At 45.8% G+C, this 22747-nt stretch overlaps 1 protein-coding gene across 1 annotated transcript in view; it reads left to right on the top strand.

Annotated features, from left to right (window-relative positions):
- LOC112229717 (teashirt homolog 1) overlaps positions 1-22458 on the top strand; it is a 33171-nt gene extending 10713 nt beyond the window's left edge. The window contains exon 2 of the mRNA XM_024395704.2: positions 17959-22458. Within this exon, the coding sequence (XP_024251472.1) occupies positions 17959-21347 (3389 nt within the window). The 3' untranslated portion in view covers positions 21348-22458. The remainder of the gene's footprint in view (positions 1-17958) is intronic.
- The last annotated feature ends 289 nt before the right edge of the window (positions 22459-22747 follow it).

Here is a 22747-nt window from a genome sequence, read left to right as displayed (position 1 = left end):
TCCTTTGACTTGAGAGGATAAGGGTAGTTTATAGGCTCTCACTCTAGTCTTCTCTGAGCTTACATCAAGGTTTGTGTGCGTTGCTTGAGGGAGAGTGCGCACCTGTGTCGGAGTCATCTGGGTGTTAACTGATAAGTGCCAGTCCACATGGTGTTTTTGGAAAGGGTGTACGATGTTAGGCAGTCCTCTGTTTGTGTCGATTAGCTAAAGCAAACAGACTCTGAGGATTTCTCTGTGTACTGAATTACAGTGGCCGTGTCCAAATACGAGCCTCTTAAATAGTAGGCCGTTTGAGAATGGGGAAAAATAGTATGTGATTTTTCGAAAATGCTATAAATGTCTGGATGTCATACTCATTTCGGCTTCTCATGTAGTATGAATGAATTGTCAACTTTTTTGTGAAATTCACACCCACAATGAATTCTACCCGGATAAAAGGAGGGCTTAGAGATTCTATAGTTTTCTAAAAGTAGCCTGACGTGTCTTTACTGTGGCTAAATACTGTAGCTAATGTTAGCTGCGTGATTTAGCAGGAGTTGAAGTTAGCTCTATACCTAATAAGCTTGCTGTTGTTGATAGACGACTTCATGTTGAAACTAGCTAGCCAGTTTTATATATGTGAAGCCGTAGCCAGTTTTATATATGTGAAGCCGTAGCAAAGTAGTACTCTGCAGCCGTGGCATACTGCATACTTTTTACAAAACGTAAATAGTATGCGACGATGAGTACATACTATGCCTTTTTAGTATGTAGTGCGCTAGTTTGGGTATTCTGACACGGCCAGTACGCGACAGAGTTTGATTCATTTTTCTTTTGTTTTTACAAACCATTACAATTTTATGAGTAAAAGATTGATAAAGCTGTGAAGAGCTCGTTTAGTGCATTTGGCACAAGCGCAATGTTTTATTTTATATATTGGACAGTGAGTTTCAGCCAATGGTTTTTTATGGACCATATTAAGCATGTATTATATTTAATCTGAATGACCAATTAGCAAGAAACTAAAAGCAGCTGTCTGATATCCAACTGCCTTTCAGAAGAAATCAACATCCGGGAACTTTGTGTAGCTCCTCCCCTAATTCTTCAACTGCCTGTTTCCCACTTCCTATCTCAACCTCTCTGTACAAAACGAAACAAAATCACACAAATAAAAATACTCTTTATTACCTTAGCAGAAGCTTTGGACACTAATGTAGTAGAGTGAATTAAAGGGTGAGTGGAGGAAAGAGTGAAAAAAGTAGTGAAAGTGCGTGGGGCTGGGGACTGCGAGGAAAAGGTATTAAAAGTGACAGATGAACAGGAGTGGGGAGAAATTCTCCCGCGGCAGCTGTGACTGCCGCCATTACCCTGACAGGTGTCAATTAAGAATTACTGGCGAGGCCCCCAGTCATTTCTACTACCCCCCCCCCAACACAAAACACCCAGCCCAGCTGTGTTGCGTGCAAGAGAAATAACACTTTACCCTTGTCACTGTGTTAGCACTGTTAGCACGTAGCCACAGACCCCCATTGAAATTGAGCCGTCGGGCGGCGGGGTAGCCTCGCTAATCGATAACCAGTGTATTAGCAATTATTCTCCCCATTGATTTACGAGGGCCAGCGACTCCCGCCACGCTGTTATTAGCCCTTGACTAGATGTGTCTGCACTACACACGTGCACACAGACACACACACTCCTGCACACTCTGTCCTGCCTCTGTTGCCAGGTGGATATGTGTTGGACATCAACACACACGCATGGATACACACACATTGTCCTACAGCTGTTGCTAGGTGGATATATGATTCCTTAGAGGCAGTGGGGTCTAGAACAATCTCTCTCTTTCTCTCATACACTCTCTCTCTTATCACAGGCCTCCCATTTTATGCTGAGGAGCCCTAACACCCTTGGGCAAGCTGTGGGTAGGAGAGGGAGGGGGAGAATGAAATACAGGCCCATTTCAGGTAGTCATTTCTGTGTGTGTGTGTGCTCTGGATGGATGCTTTTGATAGGGTAGCATGTATTCACGACTACTTGAAGGTGGCAACATTGTTCCATGTTAGCTAGTGTAATGAACAGCCAATTGACACTTGAGAAGTTTCATGACATCAGTAGCAGTTTCCTCGTGCTTAGATAGAGCAAAGACTAAAGGGTTGACGGGTGTTGGCGTTTTAGTGCTCCAAATAAATTGTGGCAGAACATTCCTTGGAATCATTTGGCTTCAGCATTGATCAAATATCAGATTCTCTTCCTATCACTCAGAGCACATTGCTGTGTCAGCAAAGGTCTTTCCCCCCCAAACCCAGATTTAAGCCTATTCCTCAAATATAAATAATGCTCAATTGAGAATCTCCATTAAAATTGCCTTTAGTCCAGAAGATTAGTCCCAAAATACTTTGTCTAAAGTGCATTTCAGTTGCCAGGACCCGTGAAAAATAGTATGTTGAACCCCTAATCAGTGACTTGTTACAGACTTACATCTATACGGCTTTCCAGACGCACCAGGGGTATCAACAAGCCATAAGAATGTGTAACAACAACACATTTGACAGAAAAGTCAAACGTACCGCTTTACAAGACGTTGTTGTGTCGTTCGTCTCGTAAAAGTTTCACTTGAAATGTGTGAACCCCTTGCGTTTTTGTTTTCCCTACCTTACTTGTTGGGGTTGAGATGTTTACATTGCGACGCTACTCATCTTTCTCTCCCTTTGCTCGTGATTTGGAGCATTTCGATATAAATCCGCGGCTCTATATCTGCGTTCGCAGTATATCACGACTTAAGACAAATAAAAAATTGGTGCTGTTTTTGCTGCGAGCTGATGGATAAAAGCTGGTCTCAGCACATTGCGATTGGGGGGGGTTCTATCCCCGCGGAGTGTTTATTTAACCGATAAGGGTCTTAGAAAAGCAATGAATATAATTTTTTCCCGGACAACAGTTTACTGGGCCCTGTAGATAAGATATCTGGGAATGGATACTGCCCACAGATGACAGTTTGTCCTTGAGACTGGACCAGACGCCGGGGCAGGTTGCATGGCTTTCTGCTGAAGCCTCACCTCCCTCTCTCTTTTTCCATTTCTCTCTCCTTCCTCAATCTCTCTGTCACAGTCTCGGTCTCATCTTTATTGCTCTCTCTCGCTCTCTCTCTCGCTCTCTCTCTCGCTCGCTCTCTCTCTCGCTCTCTCTCTCGTTTCTACCTCTGTCCCCTCTCTCACATTCTCTCTCATTTTGTCTACCTCTCTGGCTTAATCTACTCTCTCACTTATTCTTTCTCTCTTTATTCATCCCTTTCTCTCTCCCTCAGGTGTAACTGCGCAGAGCCAGCGAGCCTGTTGTAAGAATATGAACTAGAAGGCAAAAGGAGAGAGTGTAATGCACTTCTCTCTTCGGCTCAGTGAGCTTGTGTCCTTTGCAGCACTCTGGCAAACCTGTTTTTATATGTGCCTTTCCTCGGTCTAGCACTGTCGATGGTCATGAAGCGCCATACATCCTCATTGTACAATCTCAATAGGTTTTGGAGAGGGAAAGGAGGAGAGCAATTTACTGCTTTTTGTCTGGTTTCTTCGATGGCACACGTGGCCACAAAATGGTCCGAAAGCTTTCTTTGATCCAATGCAGACTCAGACAGTGTCAGTCACTGGGGGAGGGGGGGGGCTCTAAGTCTTCTGTCTTAGGGAACAGCGGGGTGCCCCCAGACCCTCCAGACCCCGTCTCTGTCTGTGTCATGTCTGCCCTGTCACGTAGTCTGTCATACAGTCTGTCTTTAAGACTTGTCTCTGTCTGTTCGTAGGGCTTACTGTGCGTTGTTCGGACTCGGTCTTTCAAATTGTCTGTATGCCCTTTCAGTGGATCTTTATATGTCTGTCTGTCTTGTCACTCAATCGCTCATACAGCCTGTTTGAAGACTTGTGTGTGCGTTTGTCTGACTGTCTTTCAAGTGGTCTGTCTGTCTTCTACTCCTGCTGTCTGTTCATCTCTCCCACAGCGGGGAAAACGAATCAAGCCATCTGCAATGATTTGAATTCTGTCTGTCTGACACTGAGAGAGCGAGACAGTTAGTCAGGCAGTGATTTAGTTAAGTTGAACATTGAATCAGCCACAATAGCTAGCCAAACATCCATGTTTTTAATATCTCTGGTCATCCGGCAATCATTGCCCCGGTTCGTTGTTGGCGCCTTCAGTATCTGTCTGCCTGTGAGGACACCGGCTCCGACGTTAAAAGGTTGATTGACTATAGATGCTTTTGGTTGGATTGAAACAAATGATAATTTACCCAATTATCAGTGCGAGTTTGATGGGATCCGTTTGATCAGACAATGTGACGCAAGGTGATTTTGTAGAGTGTTGACGCTGCGCACTCCCACCTAAAATGTAGTAGAGCTCAAACACACCACGCAAGTGTGACGTTACACTGCTCTGCAGATCATGTTTAATCGCACTTGGTCGTTGCAGTGATAATCCGGTGATAGAGAATTCGAAATATCCACTGTCTGTTTTGTTGCCAATAATGGAAGGGCTATTAGCCCTGCGTGAGTGCGAGCGTTACAGCATAGAGGGACAGAGTGTCTACGTCTTGGGGAGGACAGTGAGGGGACAAATAGACAAGAGGTAAAGAAGGAGACGGCGTGATGTGAGAGGGGGAGTGGTGAAGAGGAAGAAAGGGGCTGAGCAGAGTGAGTGTAAAGAGAGGAGGAGCGAGAAACAGTGAGGGGGAGGTTGGGTGGGAGAGTGCCATAGAGGAGAGAGCAAGAAACAGTGAGGGGGAGGTTGGGTGGGAGAGTGCCATAGAGGAGAGAGCAAGAAACAGTGAGGGGGAGGTTGGGTGGGAGAGTGCCATAGAGGAGAGAGCAAGAAACAGTGAGGGGGAGGTTGGGTGGGAGAGTGCCATAGAGGAGAGAGCAAGAAACAGTGAGGGGGAGGTTGGGTGGGAGAGTGCCATAGAGGAGAGAGCAAGAAACAGTGAGGGGGAGGTTGGGTGGGAGAGCGCCATAGAGGAAAGAGCGAGAAACAGTGAGGGGGAGGTTGGGTGGGAAAGAGGAGAGAGCGAGAAACAGTGAGGGGAGGTTGGGTGGGAGAGCGCCATAGAGGAGAGAGCGAGAAACAGTGGGGGAGGTTGGGTGGGAGAGTGCCATAGAGGAGAGAGCGAGAAACAGTGAGTGGGAGGTTGGGTGGGAGAGCGCCATAGAGGAGAGAGCGAGAAACAGTGAGGGGGAGGTTGGGTGGGAGAGTGCCATAGAGGAGAGAGCGAGAAAGAGCATGAGCAGGATAGAGAGAATGGAAAAAAGGCAAGCAACTGATAAGTAGGGAGAGAGGAGCAAGTGAGAGAGGAGGAGGAGTGAAAGAGAAGCAGTAAGAGAGAGGGGGGGAGAGAGCAAATGGGAGGGAGGGAGGGTGTGAGAGAGAAAAGGCCTGGAGGAGGTCAGCCATGCCTGCCACTCATCACTCACTCCTTAATGACTCTCTTTTTTCTCTCTCTCTCTCTCCCTTTTCCCCCCGGAGTCTCAGCCCAGCCCAGCGCCCAATCAAATAGGGTCATCCAAAGTTCACGACCCCCACTACCACCGCAGTCCCCACAACACCCGTGCATGGTTGTGTGTGTGTGTGTGTGTGTTTTGTCTGGCAACTAGATTTTTCAGACTGAGAAAATGGCAGGTGTGGATGGTTGATGAGACTTCTGTCAGTGAAGTATTTTGTTTTTCATTGGTCCTTCATTTGGATATCTTTTAAATCTGTCAGGTACACCAGATTGTATGTTATGGTGCAATACGGAACTTTTTTCACTGTTTACAATTGTGAATTACGCAATAAGATATTCTATCGAATGTCCCAGTTGTAGTTTTTTGTACTTCTGTTCAGTCTTCTGTTGAATGTCTGTGTGCGTGTGTCTGTGTGTGCACTATGCATTGGTGTGATGCTAGCATCAGCTCGGTTCCTATTCCAGCTTGCACAGGGTGTTGACGGACCAGGTTGGTGTGTGTGTGTGTGTGTGTGTGTGTGTGTGTGGTGCCACAGTGTCCCATTCCGCTTGGTTTGTCAGCTATCTGGCTCTGGGAAGCATCAAGCAACAAAACTCAAAGTAAAGCCTTTTCACTCTCCCCTGCACACCACATTTGGGAAACAGCTGGAAAGACCATGACTATGATTTGTCTCCCTCTGCTAGTATGTCTGACAGCTTCTATTGCACCACACACACTCGAGAGCGCGCGCACACACACACACATGCAGGTAGACACCCACATGTACTTATACTCCCCTTGAGGAGATATAAAATGAACAGTCCAATTTGGAGGTATTCAGTATATTAAATGAAGTCAGTGTCTCTGGGGTGGACGGAGGGAGATTGGATAGGGTTTCATGGAACGAGTGGAACTATTCATTATGTGAGAGGTGTACTTTTGTAGACTGTGTGTGTGTGCGGGCGCGCGCATACGTTCCTACTAGGTGTGTGTATCAGATAGTGTGTGTTCTCAAATATCTCTTTGCAAAGTTTGAACACACACACACACACACAGGGTCTCATATAAAGGAACACACACAGGGTCTCGTATAAAGGGCTGTGGTCTTTTGGTACTCGCTGCCAAAATGGCCCTGATTTCCTTTAGCCCAGCTTGGCCGGGTCATACATCACTAAGGGGCCTCTCAGCTCCAGTGGCAGGGGCTGACACAATGACACGTGTCATTTATCATGGAGGGGCCAGGCCTTGGGAAACTACACAGACTGGACCGCATATGACACTGCCTGAGAGAGAGGGAGAGAGACCGAGGAAGATGGAGAGCACAGAAAGTAAAGTCTGTACGATACACAGATGGAATACATACGGACACGCAGAGTCTCTCCTAGCTGTCCGTGTCTTTTCCTTCTGTCCTCTACATATCCCTCCCTCTCTTCTCCTTCTTTCTCTATTTTTCTCTATCTCACATGCACCCATCCCTAACCCCGCCCATCCTCCCCCTTCTCCTACTCTCCCCCTCTTCTCCATCTCTCCCACCAAGTCACTCGCCTGGCCCCCTTTTTCATTTGTCTTCATAAGCCTCATTTATTTTGGCTGCCACATGCAAGCTGACAGGGATCACTCACTACTGTTCTCCCTGCGCGCTCACACACACACACACATTTCTCTTCACGACTGTTCTGAGATCAACCCAACAGTCACCATTCCCTTGGTTAGAGGGCACTTTCAGAGACTGTGCAAAAGTTTAATTGCCAGGGAGGTAAGCTTCTCTTTCGTCTCCATTTCTAGAATGTTCTAGCACTCCATAGTCTGCCCTCAGTACAATATTATGTTGTGTTGAGCGATGGTTTCCTGTCTCTCTCTCGCGTGCGCTCTCTCACTCTTTCTCGCTCTGTCCATTTCTCACCATGCTCACTCCTTCACTTACTGCTTCTCTCTTTGCTCTCTCTCTCCCTCTCTCACTCCTTCACTTACTGTCTGTCCTCTTTCTCCTCCCCTCTCTCTCTCTCCCCTAAGCTGTTATGGATGGTTTACTAAGAGTCATGTCCCTACCCTGGGAAATCTCAACACACACCACTGTGAACAGGCGCACGCACACACAACACACACACACACACACACACAATCAGAGATGTGGGTATTGATCCCCAGTGACGTGGTTTCTTCTGTGAGAGGCCAGTTTGTGATTTAGTGTCTCTCCTCCTTCAGGGCCTCTCTCGTTCCCCCTCTGCCTCCCTCTTTTGTCAGTTCACTGTCACGGCCATCAGGAAAAGGCCTCACGCCCCCCCACCTCCTTTGCGCGCGCACACACATACATAAACACAAGCGCACATGCATACACACGCGCACTCCAGTGTGGACTGACAGAATTGTTACTCTTTCTTGTCCCCTTTTTGTTCATTGCAGGAACTTTCCAGTTACGCTTTACTTAAAAGGTATAAATGAGGCTGTTTGACCACACAGATCAGTGCAATACTGTAACAAGATACATTTTCTGTCACGTTGTTTGCATTTATGTGAATGGAGTTAGTCTTCATTCCACAAAACAAGGCCATGTTCTCATGTGATCAGTGACTTTGATTTGACAATCACTGTGTTTGCCTGTGTACATGTGTTTGCCTGTGCATCCAGCTTTGCTGTCTCTGATCTGACTCATCCACAGGCTGTGTGGGTTTTCCCCCGTAGAGACACAGGGTCAGTTTCAGGGAAGAGTGTGTGTGTGTCCTGTGTGTGTGCATGTTGTTCCTCAGCGGTGTACAAAGCAGACAGCCCATGTGAATATAGGGGAGGGCTGAGGGTACAGGGAAGGGTTGATTGATGGGTTATTGTGCAACCAGACCCAGACAGAACTGGTGAGGTCATGGCCTCTCCTTGCCCCCCACCCCTCTCTCTCTCTCTCCCCCCCCCTCCCTCTCTCATCATTCTCACCACTATTCACTCCCCCATGCTGCCTTTCTCCCTTCACAGTCCACTTTGTTTTCTTTTGTCTCTCCTCCTCTAGTGCAGTTTTTCGTTACGCGATTCATCTTATCAGGTTTCATTTTACAGCCTCTATTCACTGGCTGTGGCCCTAAAAAAACGCTGCCTCTGACTTTCGAGAAACTCGCAAAGATCTGTCCAACACAAGTTTCAATGTCCCTTTTTGATTTGCTGCAATTTTTGTTATGGCCAAGCCGATTGGGCAGCGACCGGTGATTTATTCAATCAGGGAGATAGTAACCATCTAACTTCTCTTCCTCGTGGGAAATGTTCAACCAAATAAAGTGTGACTGATGCAACAGGGTTCATGGAAAGGTGTATCTGAGAGAGCCTTTTGTTTTCTCTCCCTCGCCATTTTCTCTCCTACGCAGAAAGAGTGATTTATGGTAATTATCCATCTTTGGGGTCATCCATCAACTGGTTGTTGCTAGGAGATGGGAGCAGCTGTTGTTTGGGCCAGGGAAGGTCCACTGTCAGGGGGCTGTACACAGGTGACTTCAGAGGGAGATTTAAAGGGACAGGCCCTATTTTTGTTTTCTTTTTTTCCCCTGAGAAAACTCTTGTACATGTGGATTTCAGTTTGTCTTAATGTGTTTTTAGGTTTAGTTCATGCAGAGAAAAGACTAGGACTGGATAGAAACACTAAGGACTGGATTTCGTCAAGCTCCCTGGAATTCCTTGAGGTCAAAGAATACCTGTGGAAGGAATAGGTAGATAGTGATACAAATAATGTCCCCACATGATTCAATTTGGCCCTACCAATGCCACAGATAATTGGGAAGGATGTCACTGCAGGTGCTCTTAGGAAATGCTTATGCTAGAACATGCTTGGCGGAGTCCTACCCTTAGCGAAACCTGAGCGCTTCTAGTGGCTCTAGAAGCAGTCCGATATTGACTTTATTAACCTTTCCAAATCCATAGGTTTTTAAATGTAGCTCTTCAGAAATGACTAGACGACGCAGAGGCTTCACTAACTACAATAGCCAAACCTTGCTGTCAGTTTCTCCCAAACCTTTACCGGGTGGGAGTCATAGGCTACACTAACGCTCAACTAACATTAGCAAAACGTTAGGACCTTTTTGGTTGGATTATTTCAGAGAAGCAGTGATATTGGGGGCAGAGGCTATACTAGTCCATTATGTTCAGTAACATTCCGCTAGCATTAGCGAAACGTTAGGACTTTGTAGTTGCATAGGTTTTAACAGCAGCCAGCTAGATGGGGATTGGCTCTGCAGTGCTTATGATATAATGGCCATTGTCTCATCTCTGAGCAGCCTGGAGTTGACAGTGGAGGGAAAAGGTGATTTATAGACTGTACCCGTCGCTATGGCTGCTCAAAGATGGCTCCCAGAGAACATGGACAAACAGAGGAGGGGAGAAAGGAGAAAATGAGAACAGGGAAGGAGAGAGACGTGTACTGCAATGCAGGAGCGAAGAGCAGGGGATTAAAATGAGTGATTACCAGAAGTTTTTTGGTGACATTTTTGTTTGTTTTTTTGTTTGTTGCTGAATCCGTTAACTTTTTAAGGTTTCATGCTGCTTGTTCGTAATAGTTTAAAGGTGCGCTACTAAAGTAGCCACCCTTTGCCTTGATGACAGCTTTCCACACTCTTGGCATTCTCTCAACCAGCTTCATGAAGTAGTCACCTGGAATGCATATCAATTAACAATTTCCTAGTGAAAGTGAATTTGGGGAATTTCTTTCCTTCTTAATGGGTTTGAGCCAATCAGTTGTGTTGTGACAAGATATGGGTGGTATATAGAAGATAGCCCTATTTGGTAAAAGACCAAGTCCAATGGACATTAAACTGGTGGAAATCTGTCCTTTGGTCTGATGAGTCCAAATGTGATATTTTTGGTTCCAACCGGCATGTCTTTGTGAGACGCAGAGTAGGTGAACGGATGGTCTCTGCATGTGTGGTTCCCACAGTGAAGCATGGAGGAGGAGGTGTGATGTTGTGGGGGTGCTTTGCTAGTGACACTGTCGGTGATTTATTTAGAATTCAAGTCACACTTAACCAGCATGGCTACCACAGCATTCTGCATCGATACGCCATCCCATCTGGTTTGTGCTTAGTGGGACTATTATTAGTTTTTCAACAGGACAATGACCCAAAACACACCTCCTATAAAGGCTATTTGATCAAGAAGGAGAGTGATGCTGCATCAAATGACCTGGCCTCCTCAATCACCTGACCTCAACCCAATGGAAGTGGTTTGGTATGAGTTGGACCGCAGAGTGATTTAACACTTTTTTTGGTTACTACATTATTCCATGTGTTATTTCATAGTTTTTATGACTTCACTATTATTCTATGTAGAAAATAGTACAAATAAAGATAAACCCTTGAATGTGTAGGTGTGTCCAAACTTTTGACTGGTACTGTATGTATGTGCAGCATATATATTTTGGGTGATTGGATTGGAGTGATGTAGACAATTGCATTGTTAGAAGCTACAATATTAAAGCTGATCTACCCCCTAAAATGTGTCATTTATTAGAATAAATAATAATAAATTAGGAAGCGGCTGGTCACGGTTGGTAACTTTTCCCTTGACTAAGAATGTGTGGTGGAAGACATGCAGTGAGTAAACTGTTATTAATGTCTTCATGTTGGACTTATCTCCCTCTTCTGGATGGGGATGTCACAGTGGTCAGAGATGATAGAACTCCCCCCTCCACAACCCAATAGTCCTGTCACCTCCCCTCCCCTTACCCTATTGTTTGAAGCTAATGTAAAATGCACGGTCTACAGTATATGACCCATTTTAGCAGGCCATTAGCATAATTTGGCTGTGGCCAGCGAGTTAATGTACTCGCAGATGACAGGGAAATTGTGCTGCACAACCTTAGGGTTTAAACAAAGACCTACGACGAAGTAGGCCACGCTTTGCATAAGGGTGGACTTTACATTGTGTGTGTGTGCGCGCGAAATGCGCCGAATACAACAGGTGTAGACCTTACCGTGAAATACTTACTTACAAGCCCTTAACCCACAATGCAGTTCAAGAAATAGAGTTAAGAAAATATTGACTCCATAAACTAGAGTACATTTTTTATAAAAAAGTAACACAATAAAATAACAATACCAAGGCTATATACAGGGGGTAACGATACCAAGTCAATGTGCGGGGGGTACAGGTTAGTCAAGGTAATTTGTAAGCAGTGTAAAATCAAAGGGGGGGTCAATGTCCGGTGGCCATTTAATTAATTGTTCAGCAGTCTTATCACTTGGGGTTAGAAGCTTTTAAGGAGCCTTTTGGTCCTAGATTTGGCACTCTGGTACAGCTTGCCATGCGATAGCAGAGAGAACAGTCTATGACTTGGGTGACTGGAGTCTGACAATTGGGCCTTCCTCTGACACAGACAGTATATAAGTCCTGGATGGCAGGAAACTTGGCCTCAGTGATGCACTGGGCTGTTTGCACTACCCTCTGTAGCGCCTTACGGTCGGATGCAGTTGCCATACTGCTCGGTTAGGATGTTCTCTACGGTGCCACCTTAGAACCTTTTGAGGATCTGGGGATCCATGCCAAATCTTTTCAGTGTCCTGGGGAGGAAAAGGTGTTGTCGTGCCCTCTTCACGACCTGTCTTGGTGTGTTTGGACCATGATAGTTTGTTGGTGATGTGGACACCAAGGAACTTGAAACTCTCGACCCGCTCCACTACAGCCGCGCCGATGTGAATTGGGGCCTGTTCGAAAGGTGCTTGAGAAGGCACAAATATATTATACCTTTGATAAAAGGTGTATCATATCAAAGTACCTTAATACAACTTTGTATCTTTTATTGTATATTTTCTTTAATGTTTAACTTTATTATCTTTATCTAACATTTCACATGTCTTGTCAAAAGTGAACGCGGGCACTCAGTTGCGTAGCAAACATTGTTGTCCTCCACCTCATGAAGATTTGGAAAGCCGAGTAGATGAATTTGCACGTCCTGCTGGAACAGTACACCAGCTATTGGAGGTCCCGCAGGTATTGTGCCATATGGTTAATTATTCCACATGGGCGGCGGGGATTGGGGGGCGTGGAACTGTGAACAGACTTTTCTAAGGGGAAGTTGAGGGAAAAGCATAAATTAATTTATAGCAACCACTCCACAGAATCCACGGCAACACAAATCAATGTCACCTTCTAGAGGTGGGAAGGGGCGTTATACTGGAGAGAGGTGGGTGGAGTCTGTGTAAAACAAGCCTCAGAACTTCAAAGCCCCCACCCCTGCTTAGGGTAACTCCCTAAGCAAGGATGGTATGGTGGAAAAAGATAATTTATTTGTTTAACCTTTATTTAACTAGGCAAGTCAGTTAAGAACACATTCTTATTTACAATGAGGGCCTAGCAAAAGGCTTCATGCAGGGACGGGTTCTGGGATTGCTCTTCCCTGCTATAGGTTGTGCCTGGGCATATTGAGGGGCAAATAGGTTTGGACACCCGAAATAGCATTCAAACTTTGCTTGCTGAATTTTATTTTTACAACTGAGAATCATCTCGAAATGAAGCCTACGCTGTCGACCCTTTTACACACAGACGTAAATGAAAAGGTCTGTTTTTCCTCAGTCTTAGGGAACGTAGGCACTAGGCCTAAACGCCAGCTTGCTTTAGCATCGGGCCCACTAGCGCTTGGAACAGACAGGATCACACCACCCCGGCATGTGCAGCAGTGGCTGTCCCAGAGAAGAAGAAGACGAAAGAGAAGAGAAGAGGGAGAATGAGATTGTTCTGTATTCTCCCTGACATGCTCTGCATTACCATAATTGGCTTTTCTACATGATAGGACAGAGGAAATAATAATGTCATTTTATTTACAGCCTGTCCCACTGTCCCCCTCTCCCTCACACACACACACACACACACACACACCATGCAGGTCAAATGACACACACTGATCAGGCCTGTCCAAAGCTATCACAGCGGAGGGGCCGGTGACAAAGCGAAGCGGGGAGAAAGGAATACGACTCGCAACGTTTCAGCCCCCATTTTGAAGGGCGTCTAAACGGTGACTCGGTTGCCCGTCTGGAATAGCAGAGAGCCCGACACAGGCTAAATCAGAGGAGTGAGAGCAGGCGGAATTGGACATTAGCACCACAAATGACTGCCGGGATTGGTCCTCTTCTCAGAGACAGAGTAAATAAATAAGGAGAGTTGAGAGGGGTGTGTGTGTGTGTGGCATGTGTGTGAGTTGCAATTCGGCGGTGCTGCTTCTCGCTCAACTGCACTCGCTCCCTGTCTCACGTTGTTTCTCTCCCGAAGGCTTTGGTTAAGTTTGACACCAGCCAAATGGTGTAGCCTCAGCGTCCCATGACAGATAGCATTATGGGTTTAAGTGGCAGATTTGCACAAGAGAAACGAGCAAGGAGAAATATACAGTATGTGAAATGACTCCATTTTTCAGACGTTCTAATATAACATTATATGGAGAGAGAAACTGCCGGTTCTCTCCAAAAGCAAAAGTTCATTTCCACCTAATTTGTTTTGAAGCAGTTGATTCTCAAGTTGCTCCGATGTCATTTTTGAGAATGTCAACGCAGTAGTGCGTGTGAGAGAAAGCACAGCTAGTTGGGAATTCATTGTGCATAGTATCACAAACTCTGTGCCATAGACACAATGCAGAAACAGTACTGTGAAAGTACAAAGGTTATTTTTATGCTTAGCTATAACGGATGACAATTTGTTTCGATAAATGTAGTATGGTATTGCAGATTGGAGCTTGGCATAGAGAAGGCTTGTACATGTTTCCGTGTGAGTGACTGTGAGAATGTTTGTCTGTTTTTATCTATGTACTATACACTTAGGGGTGGTGTGTGCGTGCGTGCGTGTGTGTGACAGCAAAGGCCCGGTAGTGTCCTGCCGAGGTGTCACCTGCCTGGAGGAAGCCCGGGCCAAAGTGACAGGCTCGTCTCTGGACGCAGATGGCCTGCTCTCCCTCTTCTTTCCACAGCCGTCACACGTCCCCTCTGTGTTTGACACACACACTGACACACACATACTAACACACACATGTCATTGACACTGACACAAACACTTAAGTGACAAACACACACATGGGTTGTCAGATACAAGAAACACATGAATGTAGTGAGACAAACACACACACACACACACACACACACACACACAGGGACACACCTGATGGATAGATGCACACAGAATATCTCCCTAGCACACCAGGTGGATAGATAGGAATAAATGCTTACAAACTAACCCTCACTCACACAAACACGCATACAAATGCACACCTTCTACTTTGTGTCTTGCTGCCTCAGGTTACAGTCAATTTCACATACTTTCCCCTCTACCATTTCAGACCCACCCATAGACAGACCAACTCTCCTGCTCACACCTCTGTCAGCTAACTCCTAAATGCACCTTTTTTTTCCCTCTTTTTTTGTTGTTACAAACCTTTTCCTCTTCCATTCTCCATGACAGCACAAAGTGGGCTTATTTTTTATTTTCTCTCTATTTTTTTTGACTGACAACCACAACAGCATCCCCCTTCCTTCCCTGCCCCATTTTTAATCCTCCCCCTCCCTCGCCCCTCTCTCCATTGTTCTGAGTGAGGCTTGAAAGCGGGCGGCTCAACGAGTAGTGTCAGCATCTCCCCATCTCTGATTGCCTTATTAGCCGCCGGTGGCACCAGGAGCTCTTTTTCTTTCTCCCCACAGATGCAAAAAAAAAAAGGAGGGAGAGAAGAAGAAAAAATGTCTGACTTCTATGTTGTTTTTTTTCTTCTTTCGCTTAGAAAGAAAGGCTCGTTTTGTGGACACTTGACACCCACCACCCTGACCCGAACACCTGACACTGATACATGATTCGACACTTGAACTGCGCCGTTGGTTAAGGGCTTGCAAGTAAGCATTTCGCGGTATTCGGCTCATGTGACAAAACCGATTTGATTTGATTTGATGGCTGTCGAGGTGGAGGCAGCAGACTGGGGATGTCGGGGGAAGTGTGTGTGTCGGTGGGGGGGGGTCTGGGCTGAGGTGTGTGCAGGAAAAGACTTGACTTTATTTTTAAGAGGTGTCAGGTTGTCTTGTCTGTCTTTTCTGTCGAAGCTGTCTCTCTTTAATTTTTGGGGGGTGGTGGTGTGCGTTCTTTACTGTGATGAGCTATTTAGAGACGGCGAGAGAGTAAGCGTGATGGGGGAGTTTTCAGTGCTTTGAGGTACTCAACCAAACGCTCTAATGAAATGAAATACGGAATGCTCTTGACAATGCACCGACTGTTGATTTTTATATTCTTTTGACATTGGCTTGAATTTGATTATTTTTGAAAGGGTGTAATGTCGGGCTCTGGGGTAGGCATAGTTGTAATATTGGACAGATAGATTGCAGGTATTATGTGAGCAATAGTGTAGTATTATCTTTTGTGTGTACGTCTACACATATTCAGTACACGCTAGCACAGCGATGGATGTTCATACACATTCATACCAGCACACGCACGCAGACACAGAGAGACTGAGACAAACACACACACACACCGTAGTCACAGTTGCTTATGGCCCTCCAGCTTTTCCCAGGCAGCAGTAAATGGCAGCTCACAAACATCAGGTATTATGTCTTCTCTGATTATGGGCCTGAGCGGCAACACGCTGTTCTGGGCCTGACAGCACATCTGCCTCCTCGCTAGAGACTGATACTGGCACCTTGGACAAGCATCTTATGGGAGAGGATAAGGTGAACTGCCCGAGCTCTGTCTCCATCTGTCTGTCTCTGTCTCTCTTTCACTCTCTCGCTCCCTCTCTCTGTCCTTTTCTCGATGTATTTCTCCTTCACGATTACCATGCAGCACATTGTCATATCGAATGAAACATGACATAATATTGCAAAATCCGAACAGGTTTGACAGTTGGAAATACGTTCCTCTACAACTCTTAATTTGCTACTTAGTGCAGTTTAGAGAAAGTTGATGTCTGACATTGTCTCGGAGTCCAGAGGGCCTGGAATTATACTTGAGAGACGGTCGACACTGTTTATAGGCTTATTCTCAAAGTAACATTTCTGCCATAATTCCTGCATGGCTACAGGGGTTGGAATCCCATGTCGTTTGTCTGCCATTAAAGATAACCACTCAGGCAGCTGATCAACACAGGCAGTGCCTTGTCAAGTGCTAGGTCCTGTTCCATAATGGTCATTAAGTAAATGGTATGGATGGAGTATTCTTCTCTCATCTTGTGCCCCGACACAGAGTTCCATTATTCTCTTTTCGAGGCTGGCAACACTTAAAAAGTGTCAAACCCAGAGGAAAATGCTATTTCATTAGCCACATACCATAGCCATGCTGTTGTTACTCATTAAAACATTTAATCGTCCTTTATCTGATGAACTACTGAGGACTACATCATCTTTTTGGTATTGAAGAAAACATGTATTTTAATAAACATATATGTCAAATGTGTAGTTTTTCCTCAATACTGATTTGAAAAAAAAAATACTAAAAAGTACTATGATTAAATGTAGAGGAACCTTGATATAACCTTGACAGTCATTCTGTGTGGAGAAAACATACTCAGAACTCACGCCCCCCCATCCTCTGTGGGTAACACTTTTTCCCTTCTCCCCCGCAAGCCGGCAGGCTTGACTCCCTGAGAACTAGTACAGCATGGACGGTGACAACATGGCATGTCATGTCCACCGGCAATTTCCACGCGTCATACTGTGAGGACTTCCACTGCCAATGCCAACTCTGTGCCATCCCAGCCGAGGGCCTGGCACGCTCACCCGCTATCGCTATGTCACACGTCACGGAGCAGGGTGTGAGTGGCACAGTGGCAGCAGAGACTGGTTCAAAGTCAGAGAGAGTCCGTGCCCTCCATCTAGAAGAGAGGAAGCCATTTTAGTACATGAACTGGCTTGTGACTGTTGGGGTCACCTTTTTTTCCTGGGCAGTCTAATCATTTGGATATTTCAAATGGATAGGATTTAAGACGGTCAACTTTCCTTTGTATCTTTGCATTCAACAGTATACATCCATATAGAGTGTATGACAGCGTGCAGTTGAAACGTAAAAGCACGACAAAGCAACAAACACGAGAGTTCTAACATACTGAATGTAGGCTACTGACCTTTTTTGTCAAACGCAGTGGACTCTCGCTGTTGATTAATATGTATCTGCTGCTTTGGGAACCGGTTTTCCATCATGTAGAATTGTGCTTGTGTCCCTAGTTTTTGAACTCAAGGGGAAATATTCCTCTTGCTCATCTTTGTTCTCCTTTACCCTTGCTGAGCCATACTGTTTGATGCCTTCGTTAGGCTGCACAGTGTAGGGGACTATCTATCATCGTCAAGATATGGACGTTTGCCACTTTTATAATTGCAAAGCAGCATCCTCCGCCAGGACTATTGACTAAAATATCTTAAGAATCATTGCACCCACCCACTCTTACACACTCCGAGACACAGACATGTAGGGTATACACACGTTAAACACAGACACGCATTACGGGATAAACACATCAAGAATCTCTATACACATCTGATGGGATGTTCTGCCCCGATGAGTTGGCTGATGTCCCTTTTTCCTCTCATCTTGTGTTTTTCAGCTTACGGGGACGAGGAGGAATTTAAGGCTGATGACAAGATCGATGAGGAGCACCTGCAGGACGACGGCCTCTCCTTAGACGGCCATGACGGCGAGTACCTCTGCAATGAGGATGACGACGCCGGGGACCGATTCAGCTTCCAGAACTCCCCGCTCAGCAATGGGACCAACCCGGACGCCGGCTATGCCTCTCCGCTCAGTGATACCAGTGACCAGCTTATTGACTTCCAGAGTACTCCCTCCAAGGACGGACTTGATAAGGAGGAGGAGGAGGCAGTCAGAGGAGAAGTAGAACACCTGAAGGTCCCCAACGGCCTGTCTCTGCAGGACAGCCTGGCGCAGATGAAAGCCGTCTATGCTAACCTGATCTCTGAGGCCTCTTGGTCCAGCATCACCATGGACATGCTGAGAAGTAACAGCAACAAGGTCAGCAGTGTGATCAGCAACAGCAATGGAAGCAGCCACAAGGGGAGCAACGTTATCCTTAACAGTCATACTAACAGCCTTGTGAACAATAATAACCACACCAACAGCAACAGCAGCAGTGGCACCTCTGCCCCTGCCAACACTACCAGCAACACTAGCGCTACAAGCACCGCTAATACTACCAACACTGGCAGCACCGGTGGAGTGGCCTACGACTGGCACCAAGCTGCTTTGGCCAAAACTCTTCAGCATACACCCTACAATCTCCTCCCCGAGCCAAGCCTCTTCAGCACTGTGCAGCTGTACCGGCAGAACAACAAGCTCTACGGCCCGGTGTTCACCGGTGCCAGCAAGTTCCGATGCAAGGATTGCAGCGGAGCCTATGACACACTGGTGGGGCTCACGGTGCACATGAGTGAGTCGGGCCACTACCGTGATGACAACAAGGACAAGGAGGAGGAGCGGGGAAAGAGGTGGTCCAAGCCCCGTAAGCGCTCCCTCATGGAGATGGAAGGCAAGGAGGACGCTCAAAAGGTGCTTAAGTGCATGTACTGCGGACACTCCTTTGAATCCCTGCAGGACCTGAGCGTCCACATGATCAAAACAAAACACTACCAGAAAGTGCCTCTAAAAGAACCCATGTCAGCCCTCGTCTCAAAGCTGGTGCCCCCTACCAGAAAAAGAGCATTTCAGGACTTGGTGTCCCCATGCTCACCAGAGTCTGTCCACAACACACCTGGTGTACACCTGGGAGAGACATCAAAAGACCAGAAAGTGGTTAACCCCTATGTCACAGCAAATAACCGCTACGGCTACCAAAATGGCGCCAGTTACACCTGGCAGTTTGAGGCGCGTAAGGCCCAGATCCTCAAATGCATGGAGTGCGGGAGTTCCCACGACACCCTGCAACAACTGACAGCCCACATGATGGTCACAGGACACTTTCTGAAAGTGACCAACTCGGCGTCCAAAAAGGGGAAGCAGTTGGTGTTTGACCCCGTGGTTGAGGAAAATATACAGTCCATTCCTCTCCCTCCGACCTCTACACGACTCCCGGTGTCCAATGTGAAGTCACAGCCTGATTCTCCTCCCTTGCACTCCTCCTCCACTGAAGAGAAAAGGGAGGAGCATGAGGAGAACATGGAGATGAGTGAACCAGAGAAGAAGATCAAAGAGGAGAAAGAGGATCCGACTGAGAAATGTGAGAAACCTGGCAAGGCTGGACATTACAAGTATCTCACAGAGGAAGACCTAGAGGAGACTCCCAAAGGAGGTCTGGATATCCTGAAGTCCTTAGAGTTCACTGTGTCAAGTGCAATCAGCAAGGCCCAGACTGGCACGCCCACTTGGGGTGGTGCTGGCTATCCTAGCATCCACGCTGCCTACCAGCTCCATGGGTCTTTGAAGTCCTCCATGCAGAGTGTCCAGGTGGTTCAACCCTTGTTCAGGACTAGCAGCTTGAAGATGATGTCCTCTGACTCCAGCAATCTGATCCACTCTCCGAGCAGCCCTTCCCCACCTCCAAGCCACAAGAACAATGTGTTGGCCATGGAAGAGCTGGTGGAAAAAGTCACAGGGAAGGTCACTGTGAAGAAGGAGAAGGAGGAAAAGACTTCTGAAAATAAATTCAAAGCGAGATCTGCCAAGTCACCCTCTCCACTGTCCAAGGAGAGGAGGGGCTCACCCAAGGTGGATAGCCTCAACAAGCCAGTGAAACACATTGCTGTAGAGGATCAGAGTGAGCCTAGAAGCAGAGAGGGAGAGGCAAAAGACAACAAAGCAGATTTGTCAACGAAGAACGGAACAGACGTGCCAAAAACGGCAGTTGGAAACAGCTGTAACAGCTTGGGAATCATCACTGATCACTCACCGGAGCAGCCTTTTGTCAACCCCCTCAGTGCGTTGCAGTCCATCATGAACAATCACTTGGGAAAGGCCTCAAAGACGGCCACCCCCTATCTAGACCCTCTGTCGAAGCTGTACAAGATCAGTAACAACATGGTGGAGAAGCCCATGAACATCTCCACTCAGGTCAAACCGGTTCAGTCAATCAATCCATTCTATGACAACAATGACCAGCCCATGGACTTGACGAAATCCAAAGTCACTAACGGACTAACTGCGAACAGTACCTTCACTACACTAAACAGCACTCCCAACTGTAATACCAATAACAGCAACAGACCCATCCTCTCAAGCTTGTCTGAATCTCTGTCGTCCCAAAATGCTTTGATGGACATCTCCGACATGGTCAAGAACCTGACTGGCCGTCTGACGCCCAAATCCTCCACTCCGTCCTCCATCTCGGAGAAATCTGATGCGGACAACAGCGCCTTTGAGGATGGCTTGGAGGAGCTCTCTGCAGTCCAGAAAAGGAAAGGCCGGCAGTCCAACTGGAATCCTCAGCACCTCCTCATCCTTCAGGCCCAGTTTACCTCCTGTCTCCGGGAGACGTCTGACGGCAAGTTCGTCATGAATGACCTAGGCCCCCAGGAGCGGGTCCACATCTGCAAGTTCACCGGTCTCTCCTTGACCACTATCTCCCATTGGCTGGCCAACGTCAAGTACCAGCTGAGGCGGACAGGCGGGACAAAATTCCTGAAGAACATTGACTCGGGCCAGCCCCTGTTTCTGTGCAGTGACTGTGCCTCTCAGTTTAGGACTCCTTCCTCTTACATAAATCATTTGGAGTCCCACTTAGGCTTTAGCATGAAGGACCTCTCCAAGCTTTCAATAGATCACATTAGGGAGCAGCAGGCAGTTACCAGAATGATAACAGAGAAGACTTTCAGTTCCCTGGGACTTACCGAGGAAGACTCGGGCTCTGTATTTCAGTGCACGCTTTGCAATCGGACCTTTGTCAGCAAGCACGCGGTCAAGCTTCACCTTAGCAAAACGCACGGCAAGTCGCCGGAGGACCACCTCGTCTTTGTCACTGAACTAGAAAAGTTTGATAAAGCCTAGATGGGGTGGACGAAGCTGATGGCATGACTGATTACTGAACCGTTGCACTATATCTCAATACTGCACTGCATCTCAACTGAGACTTTGTGGAATCAGTCCGAAGTAACTGCTGTCATAGAACTGGGCCATGTTCTGTTTTTGGATTTCAGTTGTCTTTTTATTTTTAACACACATTTAGCGGATCGTTTCTATGATCTTGAGGATCTTTTGTCTGTGCATGTTTTTCAGTGAATTAAGATTTAACCAACGTTTAAACAAAACAAAAAAATTGACGCAAACACACAAATTCTGAAAATATATGATTGATATGAAGGTTTTTTGTTGTTTTCAACTAATCATGTTGGAAATACATTTTAAGAGAAAAAGTAAGAAGGATTTCTGCACTTGGGCTACTATGAAGAGGTACACATTAGGATTGTTAAAATAAACTCAAATGGCACTGATATTTCAACGTTTAGATTCTCACTTCTCCTGATCACCTCCAAATTGCATATGGGGTAGAACATGTTAAAGGATGAAATGTAGGCCTAATGACAAACTGCAGAAAGAACAGAATACTCATGAATATGTTCAGCTTTTCTCTGCATATTTGTTTCACTAATCAAGTATTATTTTTGCTTTGATACCCGTTGTATTTTTATTATTGTGTGCCGCTTCAGTTTCAACTTGTAAATGAGGTTTTAAAACTGATAAATATATAAATGATCAGCAAGTATGTGTAAATGTATGTAATCATATCTTGCTATTTGCAGACGCTCAACATTCTTTGTACTGTGTGCATTTTTCTATTGTCACTTTATAGAAAATATGGAAAAAATAAATAACTATGTACTGTATATAGGTATAAATATATACAGTATATATATACTGTAGAGCCAGAACATGTCCTTTTTCAATGAAAAGTAAGTCCTTCGTTGTGGTTTACATGATTAAATATAACTACACGGGCCATCTCTTCTGATGCATGGTACTGTATGTTACAATAAACATGCAATGCACAATAAATTATACATTTCAATGTTTTATCATTAATACTGTTGAGAATTCTATCCTCTAAATCATGAAAGTATTGTTTTTTTTCTGCAATTGTAAAATAAACTCTAAACCTGGATTCTGCTTTGTTAAATTTGATTTTTTTTTCCAATAAGGCTATGTAGCATCATGGAGGAAAACATACCTTTTATTTATTCGTAGTGGATATGTAAATTCTCGACTTCAAGATAACCTGACCCTCAGAAAAATGTTTGTTTTAAGTGGTCAAGACATGACCTTTCATATGTAGATTGTCTATCACTGATTTAGAGACACTCCTATTGACTGTCAAATTGTGTGTTTTGTCTGTCAGCCTCTTGATGACACACACCAATGAGCATTAACGAAGTCACAGAAACGAGGTAATG

The sequence above is a fragment of the Oncorhynchus tshawytscha genome, linkage group LG31 (assembly GCF_018296145.1).
Source record: "Oncorhynchus tshawytscha isolate Ot180627B linkage group LG31, Otsh_v2.0, whole genome shotgun sequence".
In the NCBI taxonomy this organism is placed as follows: domain Eukaryota; kingdom Metazoa; phylum Chordata; class Actinopteri; order Salmoniformes; family Salmonidae; genus Oncorhynchus; species Oncorhynchus tshawytscha.
The sequence above is the reverse complement of the archived record's forward strand: the minus strand, read 5'-3'. Positions and strand labels throughout refer to the sequence as shown.